Source organism: Epinephelus fuscoguttatus, linkage group LG19 (genome assembly GCF_011397635.1).
Source record: "Epinephelus fuscoguttatus linkage group LG19, E.fuscoguttatus.final_Chr_v1".
Taxonomy (NCBI): Eukaryota; Metazoa; Chordata; class Actinopteri; order Perciformes; family Serranidae; genus Epinephelus; species Epinephelus fuscoguttatus.
Window position 1 is genome coordinate 14652012 of NC_064770.1, and position 25115 is coordinate 14677126.

General features: G+C 44.2%; 1 protein-coding gene across 7 annotated transcripts in view; it reads right to left on the reverse strand.

Moving 5' to 3' along the window:
• Positions 1-25115, reverse strand: part of arhgap23a (Rho GTPase activating protein 23a) — a 75280-nt gene that overhangs the window by 27986 nt on the left and 22179 nt on the right. For 2 of the 7 annotated variants that reach the window (XM_049560417.1, XM_049560415.1), the window contains exons 1-2: positions 9483-10179; positions 1599-1802 (exon numbers count right to left, since the gene is read on the reverse strand). In XM_049560417.1, the coding sequence (XP_049416374.1) occupies positions 1599-1802; positions 9483-9725 (447 nt within the window). In that variant the 5' untranslated portion in view covers positions 9726-10179. Of the gene's footprint in view, positions 1-1598; positions 1803-9482; positions 10180-11073; positions 11199-25115 lie in introns of those variants that run through there. The other 5 variants (XM_049560412.1, XM_049560411.1, XM_049560418.1 and 2 more) reach the window with 3 other exon arrangements.

Consider the following 25115-nt stretch of genomic DNA (forward strand, 5'->3'; position numbering starts at 1 on the left):
TGCATATACGACCTATGATTTCAGCTTGGTGACTCATGTACCATAATTCTATTGCTCCGACTTGAGGAGGTGTTTATGTGAATTTTCCCAGTTGTTTCCCAGAGTGGTTCTATAGTGCACTTTTTCACCAACTGAGTGGGTTGAGTCAGTATTTTGATCAATTTCATTGCTTGTTGCTGTATTTTGCTGTTTAAAATGGCCCTCCATTTCATGAAGAGGACATATCAAAATTATTAAAAAACATGGTTGTGTTTCATTCTACTTAAGGTGTCGGTGTCTGAAAAACTAAAGCCCTTTTAACTGTATTAACTGTGTCCTTCACCACCTTTGAAAACAAAATTCTGACTCCGAAGTGCCACAAAGCTCAGTTTAAAATTCCACTTGACACAAGGTTCAAGGGTCACACAGCAAGGCAGAGGTGCACTGAATATTCTTTTTTATTTTTAATTAGCAGAGTGCCAGAATGGTCCTCCAGCTATTTTCAAAGACAGAGGGGAGTTCTGCTGGGACCACACAGGAGAAGGGTCCCCGTTCTAGATAATGTAATTGTAGACTCTTGAAGACTGTCAGGACCTGCAGACACCATGAAATGAGTGCCCAAGTGGGTCATGCACCCGCTAGGCCTCTGATAATTGGACACTATGAGGGTAATTTGGGAGACTTCCACCAAGTCTCTCCAGATAAGAACGGGCGGCTCTATGGGTCCAATTGTCCCAAAACACCATGTGACCCTCGAGGCAGAGGAGACGAGGACAGAACCGGGGCCAAAGGCCAGCAGTGGGCCTATTGTTCGGGGCTGGCCTGGTACAGCCGGACTGCCAGAGAGTGGTACCAGGCTAAGACAACAGATCTCATTCAATCTGTGTTCCTATCTGCAGCTGCTGGATGGTGGGGTGGTAGAACAATAATAGACGCCTTGTTTCAGCTGGCCCACCCCACCCCAGCCTCCATATCCCTCAATTTCACATCTGGAGCCGTTTGCCCCCACACCTCAAAGAGCTAAATAACCACTCATTCCAAAACACCAGAACAATCCCGACTTCACCAAAGACTGAAAACAAGGCCCGTAGAGAGTGAAGAGACACTGAAAAACAATTAGGAGTTTTCAGTCCATCTGGCAGAGTATGGACGTGCTCTTTATATCCTTCAAAATGTGAAAGTTTGAGTCTTTATTTAGTCTCCAAATCTAGTCCCTCCCTTCTTTACACACACTTTGAGGTGCTGGGTTTGCTCGGTCTGTTGTCTCCAATCAGCTTGTTTTCTTTCTGTCTGCGAGTTCTCTCTGCTCAGCTCAACCCAGCTGACCCTCCACTGCAGCATGATTGGCTTTATCTCTGCTCAAATTGGCTCTGTCCTGGGTTCAGCAAGTTAAACGTAAGGCTTTTGAAACCCTTTAAATGCCAGCTAAGATGAAATGGAGACCATGTGTGCTGTAAAAATAAACATGGAAGTTGGAAAAAAAGGACTTGACGACACTTGACACTAAATCAAAAGAAAGAAAAACACTAGATCTGTCTGCAAAACTGTTTGTATTTAAAATAATTCAGCACACTTCGACATCTTGATACTCAAATCTTTCAAGGACCTATAGGTCTCACCTTGAGGTTGGTGTGCAGGGCGGACTCTGGGGGGTAAACGATGAAATGGCGTAGCGTGAAGCCGAAACCCTGGGAGTTCTTATGGAGGACCAGCGTCCGGGGACCCTTCCAGCCCATGCCGACCCCCTCCCTTCCCGGCCGGGTCGCCATCGGCGGCCGAGGGTTGTCACCGGTTGAGGAGAGACCATCCCTCCGCCCCTTACCCTGTGGACACAGACAGAGAGATTCAGTCAGATTCATGATGTTTTTAATACATATTTTCTTATTCGATTAAATGATAAGTAAAGTAAAATCACCAAATCTTAGATTATCACATTTACAGATGAAGAAAAGATACAAAATTATTCCCATAATTAGCACAATGACTTAAGAAATATTCCATTTTTTTGATGCAACACTTCCTGATTCTCTGGAGATGCACAAGGCCACTCCAGAAGGACACACCGGTGACATCAACCCCTGACTGCTGGGTATTACGTTAGCCGCTTCCTCATGCAGTCCTGAATGTAGCTCACAGTCAAGTCAGACTCACAACAAGAGCCCATCGCACCTGAGCGGTGCATCAAGACATGACCGAGGAGGGAAACCCAGTTCTGACCACACTGACCTCGGTTGTATCACAGGAAGAGAAGGGGGGAATCTGAACGAGGGGGGAATGAAGGCAGATTTCCCTCCCGCGGTTCTCTAAACATCTCATTCCTGAGGCGGAGTAAATAAGCTCAGCTCGCTCAGCTGACAGACACACGTGAGAACTATCACCCTCATGCTGCCCCAACAACCCACATCTGTCAGTCAGACACAATCACCTGACCAAACAGGCGGGAGCGAGAAGCAGGAGGAGGACGTCAAGTCTGTTGCGGTTTAGTTATCTTGTGCTGCATGTTCAATTATCAAACTTTTCTTAACTCTGTCTGACTTAAGCAGATCATAAATTCTGGAGACAGCTCAACACAATAATTATCATGTCGTCCCAACCCATCAATCAATCAATCAATCAATCAATCAATCAATCAATCAATCAGTGCACTGTACGAACGCTTCAGCGTACACTATATGTTGGGGCTCACTAGAGCGACAGCAATTTTTAAAAAGCTGTGACTGCATTTCATACAAGTCACAAATAATTGCACCTGGATTTTAGGAATTTTTCTAATACATTCATTTAAATGCTCCTAGACATCACCATGCACATTAAATCTTGAAATGTGCCATCAATAGACACTACTGTCCCAAAATGCACGGAAACGTACAACTGGAGCATTTTAAACAAATACTGAGAAAGAAAGAAAAGAAAGTATTTCACTGCTGGAAACTCGGCTGTCTGACATTGGTGCTACGTGACCGGAGGAAAAGGGCTGTGGCTTTCGCTTTTGCTCAAGCAGTAGAAAAACCTACTACTACCAGAATGCACTGTGCTGCACCGGACCAATAAATGCTCCCGCTGGTGAGTGATGCAATGCAGCTTGTTTTTTTAAACACAGGAAACAATATGGTGGCAATATGTTTTCATTTTTAATGTAGAGCTGGGAAAAAAGGTCAAATATTTGATTAGTCAGAATATTAAACTTTTGACATAACTTTTTTTTTTTTTTTTTTTTAAATCCATTAGTTGTTCAAATTATATTTTAAACACAAATGCCCAAAATTCATCAGTTCCAGCTTCTAAAATATAAATGTTTGCTGATTTTCTTTGTCTTCTACTATAGTAAACAGAATATATTTGGGTTTTGGACTGTTTATTGAACAGAACAGACAATTGAAATCATTTTGTTTACTATTTTCTGACGCCTTATAGACCAGAGTAAGTACTTACACAAAATAACAGGCAGATTAATACATAATTTGAAAAAGCACTAGTTGCCACCCTAGATTGCTTCATAGCTTATTAAAAATGGTATTGATATAGTTTAGGATGCTTCAAAAATAAATGGTGAATAACCTCAGTAAGAAATAACAGCACTAGAACTCTAGCCCAAGGGCTGCACTCATCTCTGCTCCTACACAGCCCCTCTGTTTTAGTTTAATCCACCAACAGCTCACGAGAAACGGGTTTAATATGAGTCATGCTGGAAATCACCCATCCTTGTTATACTAAGATGATGAAGAGTATGACAATGGGGGAAAAGGTCGCCACCTCACAGCACCTCAGTCCACAAGAACATGGACAGACAGCTATATTTACGGCACTCCAGGTGCAGTTTGGTACGCCTATTTTTCTTGCCAGAAAACTTCAGCTGAAATAAAAGAGAGCGCTCCAGGGGTCTGATTAAACAAAGATGATCAGGTGAACAAGACAGTTGTGAACATGCCCTTAAAGGATACAAAAGTCTGGCTGATTCATACATTTACTAAAAATCTTTTGACTTAATACTATCCTTTACCAGTGAGCTAACCAAAAGACCAACCTCCGAAACTTTTTTGTTTTACGTGTGAGAATGTGTGTGTTTTAATGTCAGTGGGTCAGAGGTGAACATGTCTAGACTACAAGCAGCATCCTCCCCAAAATGCACACCCCACATTCTACCTTCCACACACAAACACACACTGATACGCAACAAATACTGACACACACACTTGACCTGACAGGCCTGTATGTATGTGGCTGCACAACAACAGGAAGTGGCAGGCTGGAGGCAGGAAGTGTGGTAGGGTTGTGGGGCGGGATAACCAAATGCTCCTATAAATAAAACCCCTCAGAGATCTTATACTCTCCATCATAGAGGCACATCCACTCCTTCACTCCTCTTCATCCTTCCTTCCATGTACCTCCACTCACTTCTCCTCCCATTTACCTCCTCTTCCTCTCTCCCCACATGCTTCCATGTGATGAAAATTCGGCTGTGCTAACTTTTCTTCCTCCTCTACTTCAAACGACATTTAGATTTCCTTCTGAAATACGTTTTGCAGATACATGTTGGAGAAAACTTGTTCTATATGTACAAATACCCCTCTCCAAAGGAAATTCTTAAGTTATATATGAAGCGTACATTTTGTAGATGAGCTACATAAATCTTAGTGACACTCAGAGGCTGATCTTTAGTCTGGCAGTCTAAACAATGTAAAGTGACCTCTGCTATTTCCTCAAAGAGGCAAGCGTTGAGGTCTATTATGTTGCATGAGAGCAGCATAAAGAAGTGAAAGGAGGAGTGTTTGGGGTGTCATGTAAAAATAAAGAAAAGAAAGAGGAAATGAAAGAGCAAGAGGGTGAAAAGGAGGAAGAGACAGAGCGAATTCCTCAGAGGGAGCGGTTTGGCTTGGACAAGTCGAAGCACACACTGTAACAGGCAGAGGAGGGGAGGGAGCACGGAGAGAGAGAGTGAATGAGAGGAGAAGGATGAGGAGGACGAAGAGGAGGAGTATCGGGCCCCAGCGAGGGACAGGCTCCAGCACGCCGGTTTCGACCGCATGGCCCCTCCCGGCGCTGGGAATACCAAACCCTGTGATTACCCAAAACACACAGGGTCTGACTGGGTCTCTGAGCCAGCACTGTTTCCCACTCGGCTGATCTGGACTCTGTGGGACGTGTGTCTCTGCTCAGCCTTTCTGCTGAGTCTACAGTTCACCTTTTTTCCCCCGAGGCCAGAAAAAATCCACTCTCGTACCTGCCACCTTGGCACGACCAGTTTGTCTTTTACCAGTTTCACACAAAAGCAAAAAAAAAAAAGATCCAAACTTGCTGACGCGCTCTGGCTTCTTCAGACACTGTTTAACCAACAAGGCACTTGGAAAAAATTTAGTGGTTTTTAAGTCTAAACTTGACTTCCTATGCAGGCTTCGGGCGCAGAAAAGGGAAACCTCGCTCTTGTTATGCTGAGAAAAGAAGACATTTAGTATTTCCTCTGCTCCGACTGGGAATTTATCCTTCTAACACTCTTTTTGCCCGACACGTTTTCGCCTCTTGAAGCCAATTACAATAACAAAATAAACTCTGAATGCCCTTCAGATAATACAGAGCCTTGACGGAACCCATTACCACCTGAATGATGTCATTAAAACACACACGCAAAAAAAGCCGCCCTGAGAAACAATTGCTCTTGAATATGCAGAGCCGCTTGTAATGCCACACGACAGCTTCCTGCTTTGAGTGTGTGTTTAGTGGGTAAAGTGGTGTACTTTGACGACACACACAGAAGCAAGCTCTTCCCTGTGGATATTTCCCCTCCTGATTTCAATTAGAGAGCATATCATTAAGATGCATGACTGAAAAGACAGAATATAATTGGTCTGAGGAGAGCGAGGAAGTCCTGCTGACAGGATTACAACACTTCTGTTTTGTTAGAAATGCAAATCTGTATTAAAAAAATGTTCTAACAAACAGTGTCAGTGATAATCTTCCATAAAATCTGGTAAAAATGGATTTTCTGTTTGTAAGAGGCTTTTCTAGGACATGATGATAGTGTCATGCTGCAGTCAAAGCTGTTGGTAACCGCATACGTGTTGGTTAGGACAAGCACTCCGCTCCTCACTTCATCCAGAGGTAAAGCAGTACGCAGGAATGCAGTGGCCGTCGGGGGAGCTGCGCTCCTGCTAAAACCCCAGCAGGGCAGAACAATAATGCTCTTTTAAACAGCTGAGAGCTGCAACCTGTTTGAAAAGTGGAGCTTTATGCACGTTACAAATGCTGACGAGCCTTTAATCCTGATAGCTGTCTGCACCCACGGCCCCTGAACCAGGCTGCCAAGAGGGAGCGGGACGGTGATGATTCCTGGACTCACCGGCCACACGGAGAGCATGCTGCACCACCTCTGCAGGTCTAAATGCATCCTGTGTCTCGTGGAGGAGATGCATGATGAGTGTATGAATATCAAGCCAAGCTCTTAAATCTCCAACCAAAGTACACAACCTGCCTTTTGAACTAAGCATTCAAAATAAAGACATGCAGCATGAGTTCAAATGCTGCCTATCACTCTGTAATTTACATAACCAGATGTTTTATGAGCTGAGCATGTGAGTCTATGTGAGAGTGTGTGTGTGTGTGTGTGTGTGTGTGTGTTTGCACGCACCTCTGTGTCAATACGAATACAGTATGTGTGCTCAAAAACCAGTTCAACCCCATTGCCGGTTCAACTCGGCCAACAGGTGATGATGCAATGACGGTTAAACAGGGTTTTCTACTCAACAGCAAAACATATTGTACTTTTCCTTTGTCTCACTGACACCTGCCACACTGCTCGTGATGACTGGAATATTTTATATGTCTTGTGGTTGTTTTGCTATTCTAATTCAAATTCAGAGCCCAGGAGGAGGAGAAGGAGGAGGAGGACGAGGCGCTGCAGTTCTAGAATAACTTTTACAGGATGACTTGGTGGCTCAGTGGGCAGAGGCACGTGGCATGTAGTTAGTGTGTGACATGATGTGGATTCAAAACTGGCCTGGCGCTTTTCATCCTTCCTGCTTCTACTGTCTGAGGGGATGGTTCATTAAATCCCAATTTTTCGTGCAATTAACAATATAAAAGTGGTGATTCTACACTTCTCAAGAAGGGGTATCACATTTCTCCCATCATAAGGGCTGGGTATGCCAGTACCAACACCTGTAGACTCAAAGTGATACTGATATAACGTACTCAATTTGATGCCTTTTTTCCATTTCATTTGATACCCATCATGTGAATGGAAGCATTCAGTTGCGTAAAATGCCACCAGACGCCACAGACGTGTAGTACAGCCAAAACTTTTTGGTGACGTCTGGACACAATTAACTGCCAACTTTGCAAATACGCTGTGTGCAATTTCACCACACCACAGACTGTATGGGTTGTAGCTGATAAAGTAGTGGGCCAATCACATGGTGCATTAAATCGAAGAACGCCTGCAGTGATTGGCTGTGAACAAAACCATGCAAATAGTCTTTTTTTTTTTTTTTTAGATCTGGGTACAAAACTGATCAAATGCAGGTGTCGCTTGACTGGAGGAGTTTAGATACTACTTGGTACTGGGTTATTTCAGTTGATACCTTGAAGGTAATGAGGGCAGGTCCTTCTATATTCCCATCAATGTGAGTTGAGGGTGGATTTTGATCATCGTAACACACTATGGGTATTTTTCTAGTTATGAGGGCTGCTGTCGGTAAGTAAATGCACCACTGGAGAAAAAAAACCCTCTAAAAACTGCTCACTGTACGAAGATGGACGCTAATCCTGCTATCACCAAAGGCATATCAACGAAATTACAGCAAACAAAAATCCCGAACTCGTGATGCTGTCTCTCTGTAACAACCCCCCTCTCCTTAAACAAACTGTGTACAGTGTGTGTTTGTCTCAGCTGTGTTCATACAGCCTCTCCTCCCCCTACACTCACATTCCTGATTGTGGCATTTCTTAACTGTGTCAGCGAGTCATCATGAAGTGGGGGGATGGCAACATCTAGGCAAAGGGTTAAGAAAAAAAAAAATATATTCTACATAAATGCCCCAGCTAAAATGAGATCATGTGGGGAGGTGATGCCCTGAATTCTGAGGGCACCATGGGGGGAGGGGACGGGCTATCGCAGAGCTTCCACAACACCTCGCTATAAGTGGCACTTAACAGCCCCTCTTCATCTGCCTCCAGCCACTAATTAGAAACCCCTCCAAGGAAGGAAAGGGTCAATATGCTACACCAACAGAATCACACGCACAAAAACACATGTAAACTGTGAAAAAATAGGACTGAAGTGGCGCAGGGTGGAGGATAAATCGACCTTAGTTTGATTTTATCCCTGACAGAGGCTAATGTATATTTTAAATGCACAATTCATAGTATCTATCATTGTAAGTGTGTTGACAAACAATGAAAGCTACATGAGGACATAGTCTTTATTGACATAAAATCATGAATAATTTAATGTTTGAATCTTAAATATTTAACTGATCGTTGTACTGATGGCTATTTGTGGCTTGTGGTGATCACTGAGTCACTGTTGACACAACTCTGTTTACCGTTACATCTCTGCAATTGCAAAGTAAACCAGCCAAACACCACAATAATCAGACTAAATATACCCACTCCCGACAAAACAGAGCTCACAGGTAAGTAACAGTTGACAGAAATGTTTAGAGCTGCAATATATTTCATTTTGGGACAATAAAAGTTTGACTCTAACTGCATCTTAATCCATCACCACATCCTTTCCCGGAAAGTCTACAAGACAACGGGCGCCAAATAAAAACAGCCTGAAGGCAACACAACTGTGTGTTCAGAGACACTCTAAGGTTAAAGAATCTGTCAGCAGCCGAGTGGTTAAAAGACTTCAGACAATGGGTACAGTTACAAGGAAACTTGTTGACACGAGTGACTGAAAACATCCCACACAGTGGTTTCTGGAGAGTATTCTGCTGATATCACTGTGTGTATTTCTGGGGAACCACAGAAGTCACAGCGGGCGGCAAACAATACATTTGCATCATTGTCTAAGTATGTAAAATGCAAGAAGAGCTTCTTGCATGGTGGTCTTAACTTATGGTTAGATGATTAATCGACGAGTTTAGCAACAGAAACTTAATGAGCAACAATTTTTAACGATCCACTGATGGTTTTAAATATGAGAATCCAACATATTTGAAGGTTCAAGCTTCTCCAGTGTGAGAATTTGCAGCTTTTTTCTATCTCACATTGCACAAAACCCCGTTAAACTTATTTTAAATATATAATTAGAAGATGACACCTTTGGCTCTTATTTCCTGACATGGCTAAAACAAAACAATTAATCAATTATTCTGAAAATAACTGATCATCACCTACTTCGGCAATGCATAAAAACTGTCCTCATCAGATTATTTTTACAGCCTCAAACTAAAACACTCGATCAGTAAGAGCAAATCCACCAAGCATTAACTGCAGCACAGGACTGATGCTTAAATCAGTGACTCCATGTCCGGCCACTAGAGTGGGTGACCTCTCCTTACCCTGGGCTGGTGAGAGCTCTTGCTGTGCCCAGTGGGCATGGCAGGCGGTGCGGGTGGCGGCACTGAACCTGTGGCACTGCGGAGCACTGCCAGCCAGATGCAGCGAGGTTCAGGGGAGCTGCAGTCCACCCCCACCGGGTTCTGGAAGCTCCAGTCGGACCCGGCTGGCGCAGGGCACGGGAGCATAGCAGCGGGCATCGGGGCGTGGAGTTTTCTCAGATCCGCATCACTCGCTGCCCACATGGGCTGCTCACACACTCTACGCAAGGTCGTGGACAATGTCCAGACGCAGAAATACAGAAGATTCGGCTAAAAGAAGAAGACGGGGTGGTTTTAGTGGAGCTTTGCAAATCCTCCTCTGGGATCCTCCAGTCAATCAAGAGTCTGAACTTCCCGTCTCCTGGCTCCAATCCATCGCTGTCACTGCCGAGCCTCCAGAAAGTTTAATCCCACAAGTTCCACATCACAGCCTCCTCCTGACCTCCGGGAATCAGCTCGGCCAGACTCTCACACACATTCAAACACTCTCAGAGGGGTTTCAGTCCAGAGGAAGCAGAAGGCAGCAGATGGAGGAGTGTGTGTGGCGCAGGGATCAGAGGTAGGTCTGGTTTCACTACAGACACACACAGAGAACAACTGACAGCGTCCCTCCCGTTGGTGTCCGGTGATGTTCTGCATACAAAGCCACTCTGTCCACCCCCAAAACACACACTGCTGTCCCAGAGGGCTGGATTCTCTGTCTCTCCTCCCTCCCACTGCCCACTCTCTTCTCTCTCTCTCTTTTCTTCCCTCTTTCTCTCTAGTGCCAAACAAATCCCTTCATCCAACTCTCATCTCTATCCCAAACTCTCTTTATGTGAGCAAACATCGGCTATTTCATCCCTCACTCTGTTCCTCCTTTGCCGTTTTGCTTTCTCTTTCTTCCTTGTTTTTGTTACTTAATCTGTATTCAAACAATTGCTCCCTCCCTCCACACTAACCGGTCCGACAGTCGTCAGCAAACAAACAGCTGTAATGTACAGTAAAGTGGAGCCCTGCGGCTTAATCCAAGAACAGTGGACATCACTGAGTTGCAGTCGAAGGGGCTCCAGATGGAGACATCTCCTGTGTGGGCTAAATCCACTGTAGATCTTTCCTGTGCTGCATAAAGGCTGCACGTGTGCTGCATGTGTGTGTGTGAGCGACACCAACCCAAGTGACAAAGCTGTGATCCCAGGCCGCTAAAACTCCACAAAAGCCTGCCCTGCCTACGCCGCCTCCCCTCCACCCAGAGGGGAGACAAACAAAAAAATGGAGAGAGAAAGAGGCCAATTTCCAGCACCAAAAGAAAACATTTGCCTTGCTGCTGTGTTCACTGTTTCACTGCCTTTCTTTTCCCTTAAGAGGGAAAAATATAGAGGAGGGAAGATGATAATGAGAGGAGAAAACTCTGAAGAAAGAGAGCACTCTCAAAATAAAACGGCAGCTACTGGATGTCAACATGACCTCTTTATCAAACTCCCTCACACACCCGTACAGCAAAGTGACACCTAAACACCACACCACTAAATCAGTCAAAAAGGCAAACTCGCCCACGCCACAGAGTTCTCACCAAACAGCCAGGCGTCCAGGAAACGTGTGAGAGCGGCAGACAGGTGACCATGCTGTTGCAGACGTCTGACTTTCCCGTCCAATGTTCATTGTTGTCAACACGCTGCAACATCCGTTACCAACGAGGTTAGACAGGTTTCACCTGCCACACAGCGGGGCAAGTATCAACTCGACTGGAGCAGGCTGGCGTCGGCACAGAGACTGTACCCTCTGGATATGCTGCACTTCGCCCTGTGAGAACACACACTTCAGGCTTGAATAGGGTGTTAAGACTGATGAGGTGATAAATTAAAGGAAATACGATCTGAGGGCTATGAAAATACATACCGTTATATAAAGAGTGATCACTGTAAGGTGATTTTTTATCTAATCTTATGAGTTACTTTATTACCAGCAGTGGCAACACTGTGACGGCTGGCACTGGTTTCACCTCGTGAGTCTGTGTGTGTGACATAGCAAAATTTGATCCTGGTGACACCAACTGTTGCCACAGAAGTCATTGAGTATTTCGCCAGGTGTTTATATGTCTGTCTGTCTGTCTGTCTGTCTGTCTGTGCACAGATTTTGTCAACATGCTAATGTTGCAATCCGGCAGGATGTAGTCTGAGCAAGGGGGCCGGAAGTAGAGGGGTAGGAGGTAGGGAAGGGCTCACTGCTTTATGCCCCTGGCTGATATTTCATTTCAGTCACAGATCACTGTAGTTTCCTTTTGTTTTTTTAATAGAAACAGTCCAATGTCACATCACAAAGTGTAGCTAATTTGCATGTTTGCAGTCGAGCTTTAATAAAAAGTAAAGTTTTGAGCACTACCAAGAATATACATGCAGTTACAGACAAAATAAACAATAAATAGACAACCAAATGAGGATGAAAACACAAAAGATTAAAGTAATTTTCCTGATGTGTTGTCTGTGGGCTATTCCAACACTTTAATATTGCAATTTTATTAATATGAGTGACTCCCAGAAGACAGATTTAAAAGAAGAGAAACATCAATTAAGCAGATTACAAGATATCCTAAATTCATATGCTGGCTTATGCTGGAAAAGATCTAGTTTGTACAAAATGTTGGAAAAGCAAAAGTGGTTATGGTTGAATGGCCACTCTTGAAGGCGGGGTGAAATGCTGGTCGGCTTGATAATTGTTTTAATGTGGGAGTAATGGCGCACATTTTCAGACTGTTTCTCCTGGAAGGCATTCATGGTGTTGCCCTCAGTTATACATATGAAAGTGACCAAAAATATTTGTGTAAAAATGACAGAAGAGAGCTCGAGAGAAGCTTATACCCTGCCTACTTTCTAACCTCCTCTGTATCTGTCAAGTTCCAAAACCCTGGATCCTACACTTCCCATAATGCAACTCAGTAGTACTTGGTTTTAGACCTCCCTGCCTGGTAAACGCCCATGCCATTAAAACTCTATAACCCCAGTTTTCCAACACAGACTCCACATCCAAGATCAAGTCTAATGATATTTACATTACTGAGGGTGTTTTCAGAGCCAGTAGTGCTCCACATGAAGAGTTAACTGATCTCGATGAGCAGTAAGTACCTCTTTAAAGACACTTCTAAAAAGTGTCCTGGTGAAGAAAAGTGTGTTTACTTCTTGAAATGTTTGTTTGACAGAAAACTAACTTACGAATGTCTCAGCAATATCACCGCAAGTTTGTTACCATCAGCTAATAACAGCTATTAAAAGCAACTGTCCATACCAGAGTGAACTGTACTGTTTATAAATTCCCTTTTTCATCTGCAAAAGGAACATTTTTTCTTTTCAGAAGTTACATAGCGTCACTTTAGAGGACCTTTTCTACAGTAATCACAGACTAGGTTTAGTTGGATCTACACTCCAATTCATCCCTGGTTTAAATAGTTTATAAAGTCAGCACACACTTTCACTAATACACACACACACACACACACACACACACACACACACACACACACACGCACATATCATTTATGTGTGAACACAAAGGCTGCGTCTCCCGTGCATGCACGCACACACACAAACACACGCCACATGTCCCACTGAGTCACAGCTGAGTATAAATACACCAGGCTATGTAATTAGGGTTCCTCATAAAGTCAGAAGCTGCTGTGGCTGTGGGGGGTTTCTCTTCTCTCTCTCTGGTTCAGAGCAGAGCCCTGGGTTCCACACACCGCCACATGGAACCGCCCTGCGGAGAGACGAGTGGGTCCCTGGCGGGGCTCAGGAGGAGGTCCGATTCTTCTCTAGGAGAAAGAGAAGTGAGAGAAGACCACACCCGTGCACGAGGAAATCGCAGACGGCTGCCAGTGCGTCGAGCAGCAGTCGGATCATAGCGCAACTCTGGTGGGAAGCCAGATAAGGGTTTAATATCTGAAAATACACAAGCGCTCCGTTTCACAGCGGCAGCTCTGAGTGGGGATTTCATATCACGTTTTTTCACAATAACAGTTAGTGTTGGCAAGGAGGGAGCAGTACCTAATTTGGAAACAAAAGGTCTCTGTCCATCCAGCTCCCTCTCTTTCTCTCCCTTTCTCCTTTCCATGAACCATGGAGGCATTTACACAAAGAGGAGGACGAGCGTGAAGAGGGAGGGGGGAAAAAAACTCAAAGTTGACAAAAGAGAAATGAACAAAAAGGCGTTGAGTTACAGTTTACATGTAGGACACACAGTCACACATGAGGAGTTGTGACAATAGCACAGCCCCCCCCCCATTAGTGGCCCACGCTGTCTGCTGTGTGCCTGAAGCAAGCCCGAGCAGGCCGCACATCCATCACCTGCATGTGGGCCTGATGTACATCGCTGCAGCATACCTGCATTATCTATTTGACTGCTGAATAAACACACATTGCATCCTGGAGACGACACAAACAATAGTTATTTTCTATCATAACCTGCAGCACAAAGCTCTCAAAGTCAGGAAATCAGGGCCGACACGCGCTGCTAAGCTCCAAGGAGCGATGCTTCGTTGCCCTCTGCTCTCTGATAACAAACACATCAGTGGGAAAGTGAAAGGGGAGAGGAAGGAGGGAGGTGGGGCGGTATACAGCAGAGCACGGTTGTCGGTGTAACGGGCAGATTAGTTTGGTGATATGTTTTAATCCCCTTCACACTCATAACATGACCGCTGGCCAACAGATTAACGCACAGAGGCCTCCCTCCTCTTTTTCCACTGTGGCTTCCTCGCAAGACCAAACAAAGTTTCTCTCCTCTCTTCTGCACCAGCACACTGACACATAAAGTGTGAGGAGGAGGAATAAGCTGAGGCTTGACGGGAAATACACAGGAAAGAGAAGAAGACTGCTGAGTGAGCCTTTAGTTGGCGTGTCACAAACAAACCAGGCTGCAGACACAACGATGGGGTGTTTTCTCTAAACACAGGCTGCGACAATTCAGAAAAAGTACAGACAGGGTCAGTGAAGGACAGGCTGCGGTTGGTGCTCACAATGAAACTCCTAAAAAGTGACACAACAAAGCCTCGGCAGAGATGAAGGTATCCATTTATGCCAGAAAATGAAGTTTTAAAAGAGGAGTTCAGAGACGTGTCCTCAGCTCAGAGTGTGAATCCTGTCCCCTACTGGTGAGAGAAACACTGTACTGGCACACTCCTGATTCAACATGTGGCATGGGAGGTTTCATGTGTTGCTGCAGCAGGCAAATAAATTGTGTGTGTCATCACACTGGTGCCATGAATGAAAAAAAACGTGAACCACAAAAATATGCATGATGCACAGCAGTGGTTTCCAACCTTCCAAAAGGGTTCACAAGATAAATCAGAGGGGTCACGATGTCAGTAAAGGGATGAGGGAGAATCAAAAACATACTTTTACTACACAAACTTCTGTGTATTTTTTCATTCTGTTTTCTTACTGTGAAATAGTGCACAGTTTCCTGCCTGTAAAAGGTACCAAAACCAAAAAGGTTCGGAGTAGGTCTGGGTAGCATTTAAATTTTGAAAAAATCGACTTTGTGTAAATAACATGTAGTCTAAAATTGGAAGAGGCCCTGGTTTAAAATCAGGAAATATATGATTAAAGAATAACAGGCCCAAGAAACTGATGGAGCATTTGATATAGACCCACCGGTGCACAGTGATGGAGGTCTATCTCTCCGTCTAAACAGCCACTATCAGTAATCTGTCTGGTTTCTACACAAAAAAAAGTGAAAAAATCGGACGCAGCTGTTTTAAGCAGGTTAATTTTAACTTTAATCTCCAGTAAATCCCTGTGTCACAGAACCTATAGGCCTATTTGGCTGCACTCAGAGCAGTAGTTACCACCAGCAGCCACTAGAGGGCAGCTGCAACACAGAGTCTAGCAGCAGATGGGTGGGGAGAAGCCCACTGGGACACATGGGAGAGCAAAGGGTGGGGACTCAACATGCAGCACTTACAGTTGCAGTTTCTGATCGCTGCAGCGGCAGGCATAGGGACCTGTGAGCAGGGTGAGCTGACCTACAAGCAGTTATCTGTGCTCTCGTGTCTGTTACTAATTAATAACATCAGAGGCGGGGTGGGAGACTGTGGCAGGAGATCAGAGAGGTCACACCTGTTGTGGGCTTTAAGGTGGAAACAATCTTGGGAAGTCCAGAGACGAGAGCAGGTGGACTCAGATGCAAAATGTACAAGGGTCAGATATCACATCAACCCACAGCTGAGGGGAGCTGGGTGGTCCCCCCCCCCCCCCGACTGACCAGGACCGATACAACAACAACAACAATGCACAGCTTACTCCTGCAGACCTGAGGATTAAAGCACTTAAAGCAGCCCACCTGACCGTGTGCTCCTCCTCAAGACGCTAACGCATTATGCATGCATTCTTTACATGTGCTGGTTCACGCCATGATGCCATGTGAGTGCTGTCAGCCTGGAAACAATTAGCTCGACCAAAAGCCTTGACACAAATATTCACTCTTTATTCACCTTTATGTAAGCACCTCACTCATCTGAATATATAAAGATTAAACAGCCGACACAGTAACATGCTCTTAATGATCAATACAAATCGCAGTTCATCAATCACCTGGTCTATAACATGTAAGAAGATAGCGATAAATAGTTTCCCTGAATCCAAGCTAACATCTTCAAATGTCTCATTTTGTCTGACAGCCCAGAATTTAAAAATATTCAGTTTACAGTGACATAAAAGAGTCAAACTTTGGAGAAGCTGAAACCAGAAAATGACTGAATTTTTTGGTCAAGAATTACTGCAGAATAATTTTCTGTCCAGTTGTAGTTTTCTCTGTTTTGGCTCTACAAAAAAAGATATACTGATAATGAATGTCTTTATTTATACATGAGCACATATACAGTAAATGTTGGCTCAAACAAACTGCAACCCCAGCCAAAACACACACAAAAAAGACCCTTTTGGGCTTTATAACACAAAACCTGACGTGTTCATCATGCTACATCTGCCACAAGGGAACGTGGGATACGTGAGTCAGCCAGCCAGCCAGCCAAGCATCTACGTAGGCAAAAAAAAGCCAGATAGAGAGTGGGAAAGAGAGCACGATGGAGGGGAGGGGGGGATAACAGATGTTGGAAAGTGAAGACCAGGGGAGAGAATAAAAAATGAGGGCAGAGAGTGATCTAAAGCAGAAACAGGAGTGAGGAAGTTGGAGAGAGCAGATGGTGAAGAGAGAGCAATGACACATGCACATATTTACTCACAGCTACACTCTAATTACCTCTCATACATCTCTTTATCGTAACATCAGCAGCACTGACTTTATAGAGGCCGGTCTGCGTGACTGACGGCTAAATGACATTAACACACATTTGCTACCGTGTGTCGGTCACATCCAGTGGAGTCTTGGTATGTTAATGAATTATTAAACGCTTTTCGACTTGTGTTAGTGTGTTTTTTGCATGTGTACAGTATGTTGGGGAAGGATCAGTTGCATATGAGCCTTTGACCCCGTTTCACAAAGTGCAGCCATAGTCCAGAGAGACTTGCGTGATCCAAGTATGACTGTGCGTGTGTGAGAGGCAGTGATACTGATATGGAGAACCGCAGCGAAATAACACAGCCATTATGTTTCCCTGCCCAGTAAGTGGAGAGATGGTGCTCCACTTTAACCCAATTAGCAGGGAGTGTCTGTGTTCTCCAGTGGAGAGCTTTCTCCATGTTCAGGTCACATCTACAACAAAACAACTCAAAAGAAGAGAGAGATACGTCTCAAGTTGTCCACCTCACGTGCTCTTTTTCCCTTGGATTTCCTGCAGTTGCAACTGTTGATAGTTTTGGCTTTAAAGATATCTGACATTGCCTCAATAATAACAATAACTTCGTCTGTCATTGTCTCACAACTACACGGTTGGTATTGCATACATGCAAATCTCAACAGAGATTAGAGGGAAGTCGTCACCGACTCTGGAAAACCCCCTGATGTGTTAAAGTCTAATTTTATTGCTCAGCCAATTGGGCGAGTGAGTTGCTGGAGTGACGGCTCACATGGCATTTTACTTGCCCAGGAAAATTCTTATGTCTGAGCCCTGAACATGTCTTTCCAAAAACTTGCTAGAGCAAGTCTTTTTTTTAAACACTCCAAACATATCTTTGGTATTTCTGTACTGTGGTACTTCCCAGCTGAAATACGGCACATTCTGATACCAATATATCTGCATAAAGCTAAAATTAGGTTCATAAAAACAAGTCTAACCCCCAAAAAATCTGCATGGACTCATACCACTATAGGTTAGTGAGAAATGATCTTTTCCAGTCACTCAGCCTTCCTACCATAAATGCAGCCACTCACCAGGTTGTCAGGCTTTACTTTGACACCCGTCCTCAACCTAATCACACCCACCCATCACCTCCTTGCTGACAGTTGCCATGAGAACCAACAAGGTGCATCTGTTCCCGCCCGAGAAAAAAACCCTGCAGGGAGACAGGTTTGACGGCGAAGACATTTACGCTCATTATAGCTTTAAAATTAGCTTTCACAGCTGGTTTTTCAGAGTGTGAAGGCTTAGGAGTTAAAGCCATTACATTAGAGTCTTGAGGATTATGATTTTTACAACTTCAATCTGGAAATCAGTAGCTAGTCAGTACAACTGTATTATGAATATAGCAACCAAACCAGAGAGCACCACAAAAATGAATAAGCTACAGATGGTGTTTGTTTTGCTTCTGTGCTGACGAGCTTGTAGAACCAACAAATCTGTTCCAGTAATAGGTGTAATATCTTTTTACAGTGTGTTCTCACACTAACTGAAAACATGGACACAGAGAGAGGCAACAGATTTCCACACTGCCACATCCTGCTGTTTCTGAGTGTCACCATGAAGCAGCGGCTGGGTTTCATCAGGTAAACTTGCAGCTGTACTTTCCCCCGAGTAGATACATCTGTCTCCCGGTGTGTGTATACCATATATACCATGAGGCCAATGACGACATCTGGCAAAGAGCTAACCCTGCTCCTCTTGCACTGTACACCCCCTCCTCCCTCTTCTCCTCTGTACTGACCACAACCGCTGGGAGCAATCAGAGCGTCACGTCTGAGCTCCGCTGGAATAAGAGCCAACCCCCCCTTTCTTCCTTCTTTTTCTGCCTCTTGGTCTTCTCTTTCTTTCCTGGTTGTTTTCAGGAGCAGGCCTCGGCAGCAGAAAACCACAGGGCTCCAGCAGGCCTCTCGACTCTCTCCACCCCCCTCGTCTACAGTACGTCTGGGCAAAGGACAGCCATACTCGGAGCCCCCCTTCTTTCTTGGCTGCTCCCCCTCTGCAGGCCCAGATATATTTAGCTCATCTCTGCCTCTGTGTAATTAACAGATGAAAATTATAACTTTGGGACAGGCGGATGACGTCGTTTTTCTCCTTGGCTAAGGATGCCGAAGCGTGCATCTCGGCCTACGGGCCCAAAGCCAGGCAGCGGTCCAACATTTGGGGTGTGGTGGTGGAGGCGATGCTGGGCCAGGTTGGGAGGCTAACTGAGCCAGGGAGGAGGGGGGAAGAAAAGGAGAGAGAGCAGGACTGCAGAATGGAGTCGGAGTGTTTATTAGAGCAAGTGAGATGGCCTGCCTGCCTCCAACAGTCCTGGAGTTTCCATTTGAGGTCATCTGGTTTTTACATTCCTGCCATGCACCACCGCTCACACCACGCTGAGGAAGTCCTTCATCGTTCTGCTCACACAGGATCGTACAGTCTAGTGATTCTCAAAGTGGAGTCTGGGGGTGTAAAGGGGCAACCAGGAGTGGCTTCATTTCGTCAAAAAACACTTCTCAATGAGCGTCCCACAGACAGAATATGGTCACCTGGGAATCTCTGGATTATGTCTTGGTATTTGGGTATTACTAATGTGAAAACGTGTGATAACTGCTCCTATATATATCGTTCTTACAGATGTACTCAAGCATGGTCACACCTCTTAACACAGTTGGACTTTTCCACGATCAAAAAGTTCAAGGATTCACAAAGACTTTCTTGGCCCGTCCCAAATTTCAATTTGTTCTCCAAACCTCATGACTCTCCACTGGCTCACGCTGACCTCTTTTAAGTGCTGAAAATTGGTGGCACCGGGCGAAAGATATTCACACACACATAATCGTGAATGCATGAATTTCCAGGCTGGGAAATCAAATCTCTCCTGTAAAATCTACATTTTCTCCAATCTAGTCGAAGCTCAAAGCAAAGCCGATCACATGGGATGCAAAACTTATGAGGCGTGATTCTTCTGGCGCTAACACGAGCTTCTTTTCTCACACTGTGCTGACTGGTGAACCTGAAGATTAAAACATTGCTGGCCTTTGCACCCCTTCCCACCTCCTCTCTTCTCTGGTCTCCAGTGGCACAAAGATGGCACACAGACACCGCCTGGCATGTTTTGAATACAGGACTGGCCCACGCTATCGTTTCATCTGCCTGCTCCTTCCTGTTGACACGCTGCAGACTGTAAAGCCCAGCTGAAGAGAGGGAGATGTCTCTAGAGGACAGGGATGCTGTTGGCGTCTGTGTTTACTGATGTCTTGCTGATCCCAGAGGCATGTTGTTTGGTTAATGTAATGATGAGATCCACATGCCGGGCTGATGTTGTTTCTGTGTCTTTAGCCTCTGTCACTCCGTATTAGCAACTTTTTAATGCAGGGTGGCAACAACTCAGTCTGAGATTCACCCCGCAGAAATAAACAGTCCTCTGTGGTTTCATGACTTGCTTCATCCTAGAAAAAAAGGTCAGGCATACGGCCGCGAGGGATCATGGGTCTCCGCCATCTCCCTGTTTTGGCTGTCCACTGGGAAGACAGCAAAGGACTGTGACTGTTGATATGAGCTACACACACACCAACATACACATATGGTTTCACTCTGTTATTCAGATGAAAGACACACTGGCACTGCTTAAAGCAGAGAGGAACGCTAATAGAAACATACCATCCTGTTAGTTTTCATTCTGTAAACTGAGTGAGCGGAGGAGAAGAAGGGAGTGGGTACACAAGAATCAAACAAACCTTTTATGGCACAACTTACATACAAAAACTCCTCCTGCTTTCAGGATGACATCAGAAGCATTAAAATAAAAAACGTCTACAACCACACATTCAGACAAAACCTGAGAAATGAAAGCAACAACAGCAGTTCAAAGCAGGAGTATCCTGAAAGGAGATGACCAAAGAAGGTAACAGAGAGGAGATCAAAGCGGGACGGCAATCGCTCAAAGTCAAGGCACAAATTAGGAGACAAGAGAGATGGAACTTGCAAAGGTTAAGGTATAAGAAAATAATTACTACTCCATTACAAGGATGGTGACAGACAAAGGAAACAGAACAGAAGGGGGTGAAAAAGACACAGAAGCTGTGGGAGATGCGAGTGAGAACACAGCACTGACTGTGTTTGCATGCAGTTAGTATTTTGGCCGAGGTGTTCCCTCCACATCCCTCACAGTAAAGCCACAAAATAAACACAACTGATACCTGTTAAGCCGCAATTAGCCACATTAACAATTATGCAACAAACACTAAAGCAGTTTACTGCCGTGTTTTAATCAAACCGAGTAACCCTTAATGATACAATGCAAATTGATCCCAGGTTATACTGTTGGTGGGTCACGGGGGGGGGGGGGGGCAGGTGACGACAGGTGGACAACCCTGGACAGATTGCCAGATTATGGATTGACACATAGAGACAGACAACCAGTCATGCTCACATTCACACCCATGGGCAATTTAGAGTCCGCAATTAACCTGACCTGCATTGCTTGTGGAGACTCCGGCAAAAACCCAACGGGAACCCTCTTGCTGTGAGACGACAATGCTAACCACTTCACCATTGTGCCTCCCTGGGTCAATTTACTTCTATATTTAATCTATCTCTACATATATTTTCTTTTACAAAACAAAAAGTAATTACTCTATACACTGAACATACACTGATGTCCAAATCAAGGACTGGAGTACTCATGCCCATCCCTAGTATTTACATGCATATCTAAGAGAAGAAAACAATATAGGCCATAAAGTTATGGCCAGTTTACTACAATATTTACTGTAGTTTGTAGAACACAAAGCGGTGTATCTTTCAACTGCTCTGTTGTGGGAACTGGATGTGACAGCTTTGAGACTGTAAAGCAAGTTTTCAGAGAAAATTGCTTCCTCAATTTCACTTGGTAGCATTAGGCTTAATATATTGATACTTCAATTATTAAAGAGGTTTTTTTGGCTTGAGTTGATATTACCGCTTAAGGGTGACAGGAAAGAGGGGGAGAGAGGGGGGATGACGTGCAGCAAAGGGCCAAAGGCTGGAACTGAACCTAGGCCTAACCTAAGTGCTCATGTCAGCTATGGTGGTTCGAGTTTTTGCATTTCTGTTTGTGTACGAACTAAACTAACAAGGTTTAAAGGGTTAATTAATCAAATGTAGAGGTGCTGCTTGGCTGATTGGACAGGGCAGGCTAGCTGTTTCCCCCTGCTTCAAGTCTTCATGCTAAGCTAAACTAATCAAGTGTTGTCTCTTGCTTCACAGATATGTAAGTTTATCTCACTCTAGGCAGGAAAGCAGATAAATATCTTAAAATGGCAAACTACTCCTATAAAACTGCAACTGACATTTTGGAGCACCGGTACACACAAAAACAAATAAAACACACCAGTATTATCCTCTGAGAGAATCTTAGTGAACATGTAAACAGAGGTGGTGTTGTGCTGGACCAGCAGGCATCAGGAAAACCATAGCGCTCTATCTCTTCCCAGCATCCACAGCACCTCATTAGCTTCCCGATAATCTCTATCCCGTGATTTTGCTGGATTGTCAAAACAACCCCCCCCCCCCCGCCTCTCCTACAAAACTGCTTACAAACTGTTGCCCGGGTTGTTTAGGAAGTACAGTTAGAGGTCAGTGAGTCAGCTCACTAACTCCAACGAAACAGCTCTGATAGACATTAGCTGGCTGACTGCCATCTACAATATAAACAACCCCAGAGGAACCTCCTGGAGAGTTATGTACAGTGAGCAAACATCATCAGAACTCTTCTTCTGTCACTTAATGACTTCCTGGCTGAGCTACAAAACCAGAACAAGCTGTGACTCCTCTGGAACGAGCTGATTACAAACTTAGATGTTTTCTAATCCATTGCTTCACTGCATTACCCAAATATTTCAACACTTAGGGGACAGAAAAAAAGTTTAATTCAACTCATACATGCTCATACAATGCTCATACATTAATGTGAGCACATTTAAATTACATGATATTTCTTAAATATGATGATGATATATCAGTTTTTCCACTTACTGCATGCATGAAGCATGCAACATACCATACAAGATGTGGTTTGTTTAACCCATGATTGGGTGATTTGACTATTTTTGTTATCGTTAACCTTAAATGATTGATACTGCATTTCCCATAATGCCAACTCAATGCCTGGTAAACAAACATTTTTAAACATCAAAACCCAAAGTTGAAACACAGAATTTCTGTTACAAATATATAGATTGCAAGCCCAAACTGTAGATAAGCATTGTGATGTTATTTTACATCCACACCAATGCGCTGAATAGTCACTAAACTAATCGCTGTCCATAATAACATGCCTGAAAATGCATATCACATGACCTTTCCCATACACCGTGCACGCGCGTGCCGGTGTCAACAGGAAGTAGATTGTCTACTCTGTGGTTGGTTGCCTGGTCATAGAAAATACTACAGAGGAAGAACAGCAACGGTGAAAAGTAAGACTATAGATTTTTTTTCTGAGTGGACCAACAAGGAGGAGAACTGTTACTGAAAATGAACAAATGGGTATAAGGCGGTCAAGGTGGAAGGAAACAGACTGTGAGTTGACGGAAAACAAATACAACAACATACTAGAACTGTTGGAAGCCATGGCAATGAGAAGAACTACCCACACAAGAAGGAAGAAATCAGAAACGATATGTAGATGTAGCTGTAATGTTTTGGCTTGAAACTTTGTGATTGAAAAGACCCAATCAGGAGGCAACCCTGAGTGTCTGCATCATTGTTTTCATAAATCGCAACCTCGACTTTTTAAATAAAACTGGGTCAGCAGTGTTTTCAAAAACACCTAAGTAGTGTGGATGCTAGGCGTAAACTTATGGGTTTGAAAATATAAACATATCAGTGTGGATGCAGCCTAAAAGACAGGATACCTCAGCTTTAGTGTGATACTAAATCAATTAAATATTTTTGACTTTCTCGACTGTATCTCCACTAAATTTATCAAATACCTTATAAATGATTATTCACTATTTAAAATTTCTATACCGAAACCATGAAATTTATACTTATCACCCATCACTAGGACAACCAAGAACATCCAAGAACAGAATGTCAGTAAACACTTTCTTGTACTGGTTGCTGACGAGAGCAGTGTGAAATTTGGCAGCTTTTCTGCAGGTTATGAGTGAAGGATTGTTTGTCTCCACTTTCCATTGCTTCATTGTGTTTTGGCTGTCACACTGGCATCATTCTCCCCCCCTGACTCATCAGGATTCACTCTATTTTGTTATCTTCTTCTGTCCTTTTTCCTCCTTACCCCCTCCTCTTGTGTCTCTCTCACATTCCAGTGCAACCCCGCTGTTCCTAAAAAGCCTGAAAGGCTGATTGGACCAAGACACGGTGAACCTTTTTAGCTTTCTCCAAACATTCTTATCGTCAAGCCTCTTTGCAAAAATGTAAACATGATGACGACGCAAAGCAAAAATGTGCACATTCAGTATTGAGATGTGAGACAGACAAAATAAGATGCAGCGTTCGATTGTCTGAATGGAGATCAGTTAAACAGCAGCCCCTGCTTAACCCCTGTGGCCCCTGCTGCACGCACTGACAGAGGTTCCCTCCTGCCTCTTTAGTCTACTTACTGGGGACCAAGTGTGTGAGGACGGGGGGCCCCTCACCTCTGAACCTTGACCCTGATTCAAACCCAGTGTCGCTGCCTTCAGGCCGATCCCGCAGACAGATACAGAGTCAAGTCTGCATTTCAGAACAAGACCTGACCTGTTCTTCATTCCTCCTATGTGCTGAGCATCACATCAACACGAAGCCCCTCACATAGGGTACTGTATCATATTTTCCTGCATAGCAACAACACACACACACACACACACTTCAACACAGCATCTCTGCAGGCACACACACACAAAGGGGCACTGATGCAGGCCAGACCATTAACAGGCTGAATTTAATTAGCTCTCATCTGTTTCTGAGAGAGGCTTTGTTTCACAACAAACCTCCCAGTGCCTGAGAGTCAGACGCCACATGAAACGAACCCAGCTGGGACGAGAGAGAAGAAGCACTGCCTACACAAGGAGAAGATGACTGGGTATGAGATCTGACACTTCTCTGGACAGGTACACCTCATGTCCAGCTAATATGTTGAAAAAAGGGAAAACAGAGAAACAAGAGCAAATAAAGGTAAAAAGGAACCTGTTCGGATGCGAGTCAAGACAACTTACACTAGACCTAGACCAGTATTCAAGTATTCACCAAATCTCTTATTTATGTTGTCAATTTTACAACAATCACCTTTAAAGAAAGGCAGAGATCAGGCCATCCATGAGGTTGACAGATTTTAAATGTGGAGAGTAAGAAACTATGGTATC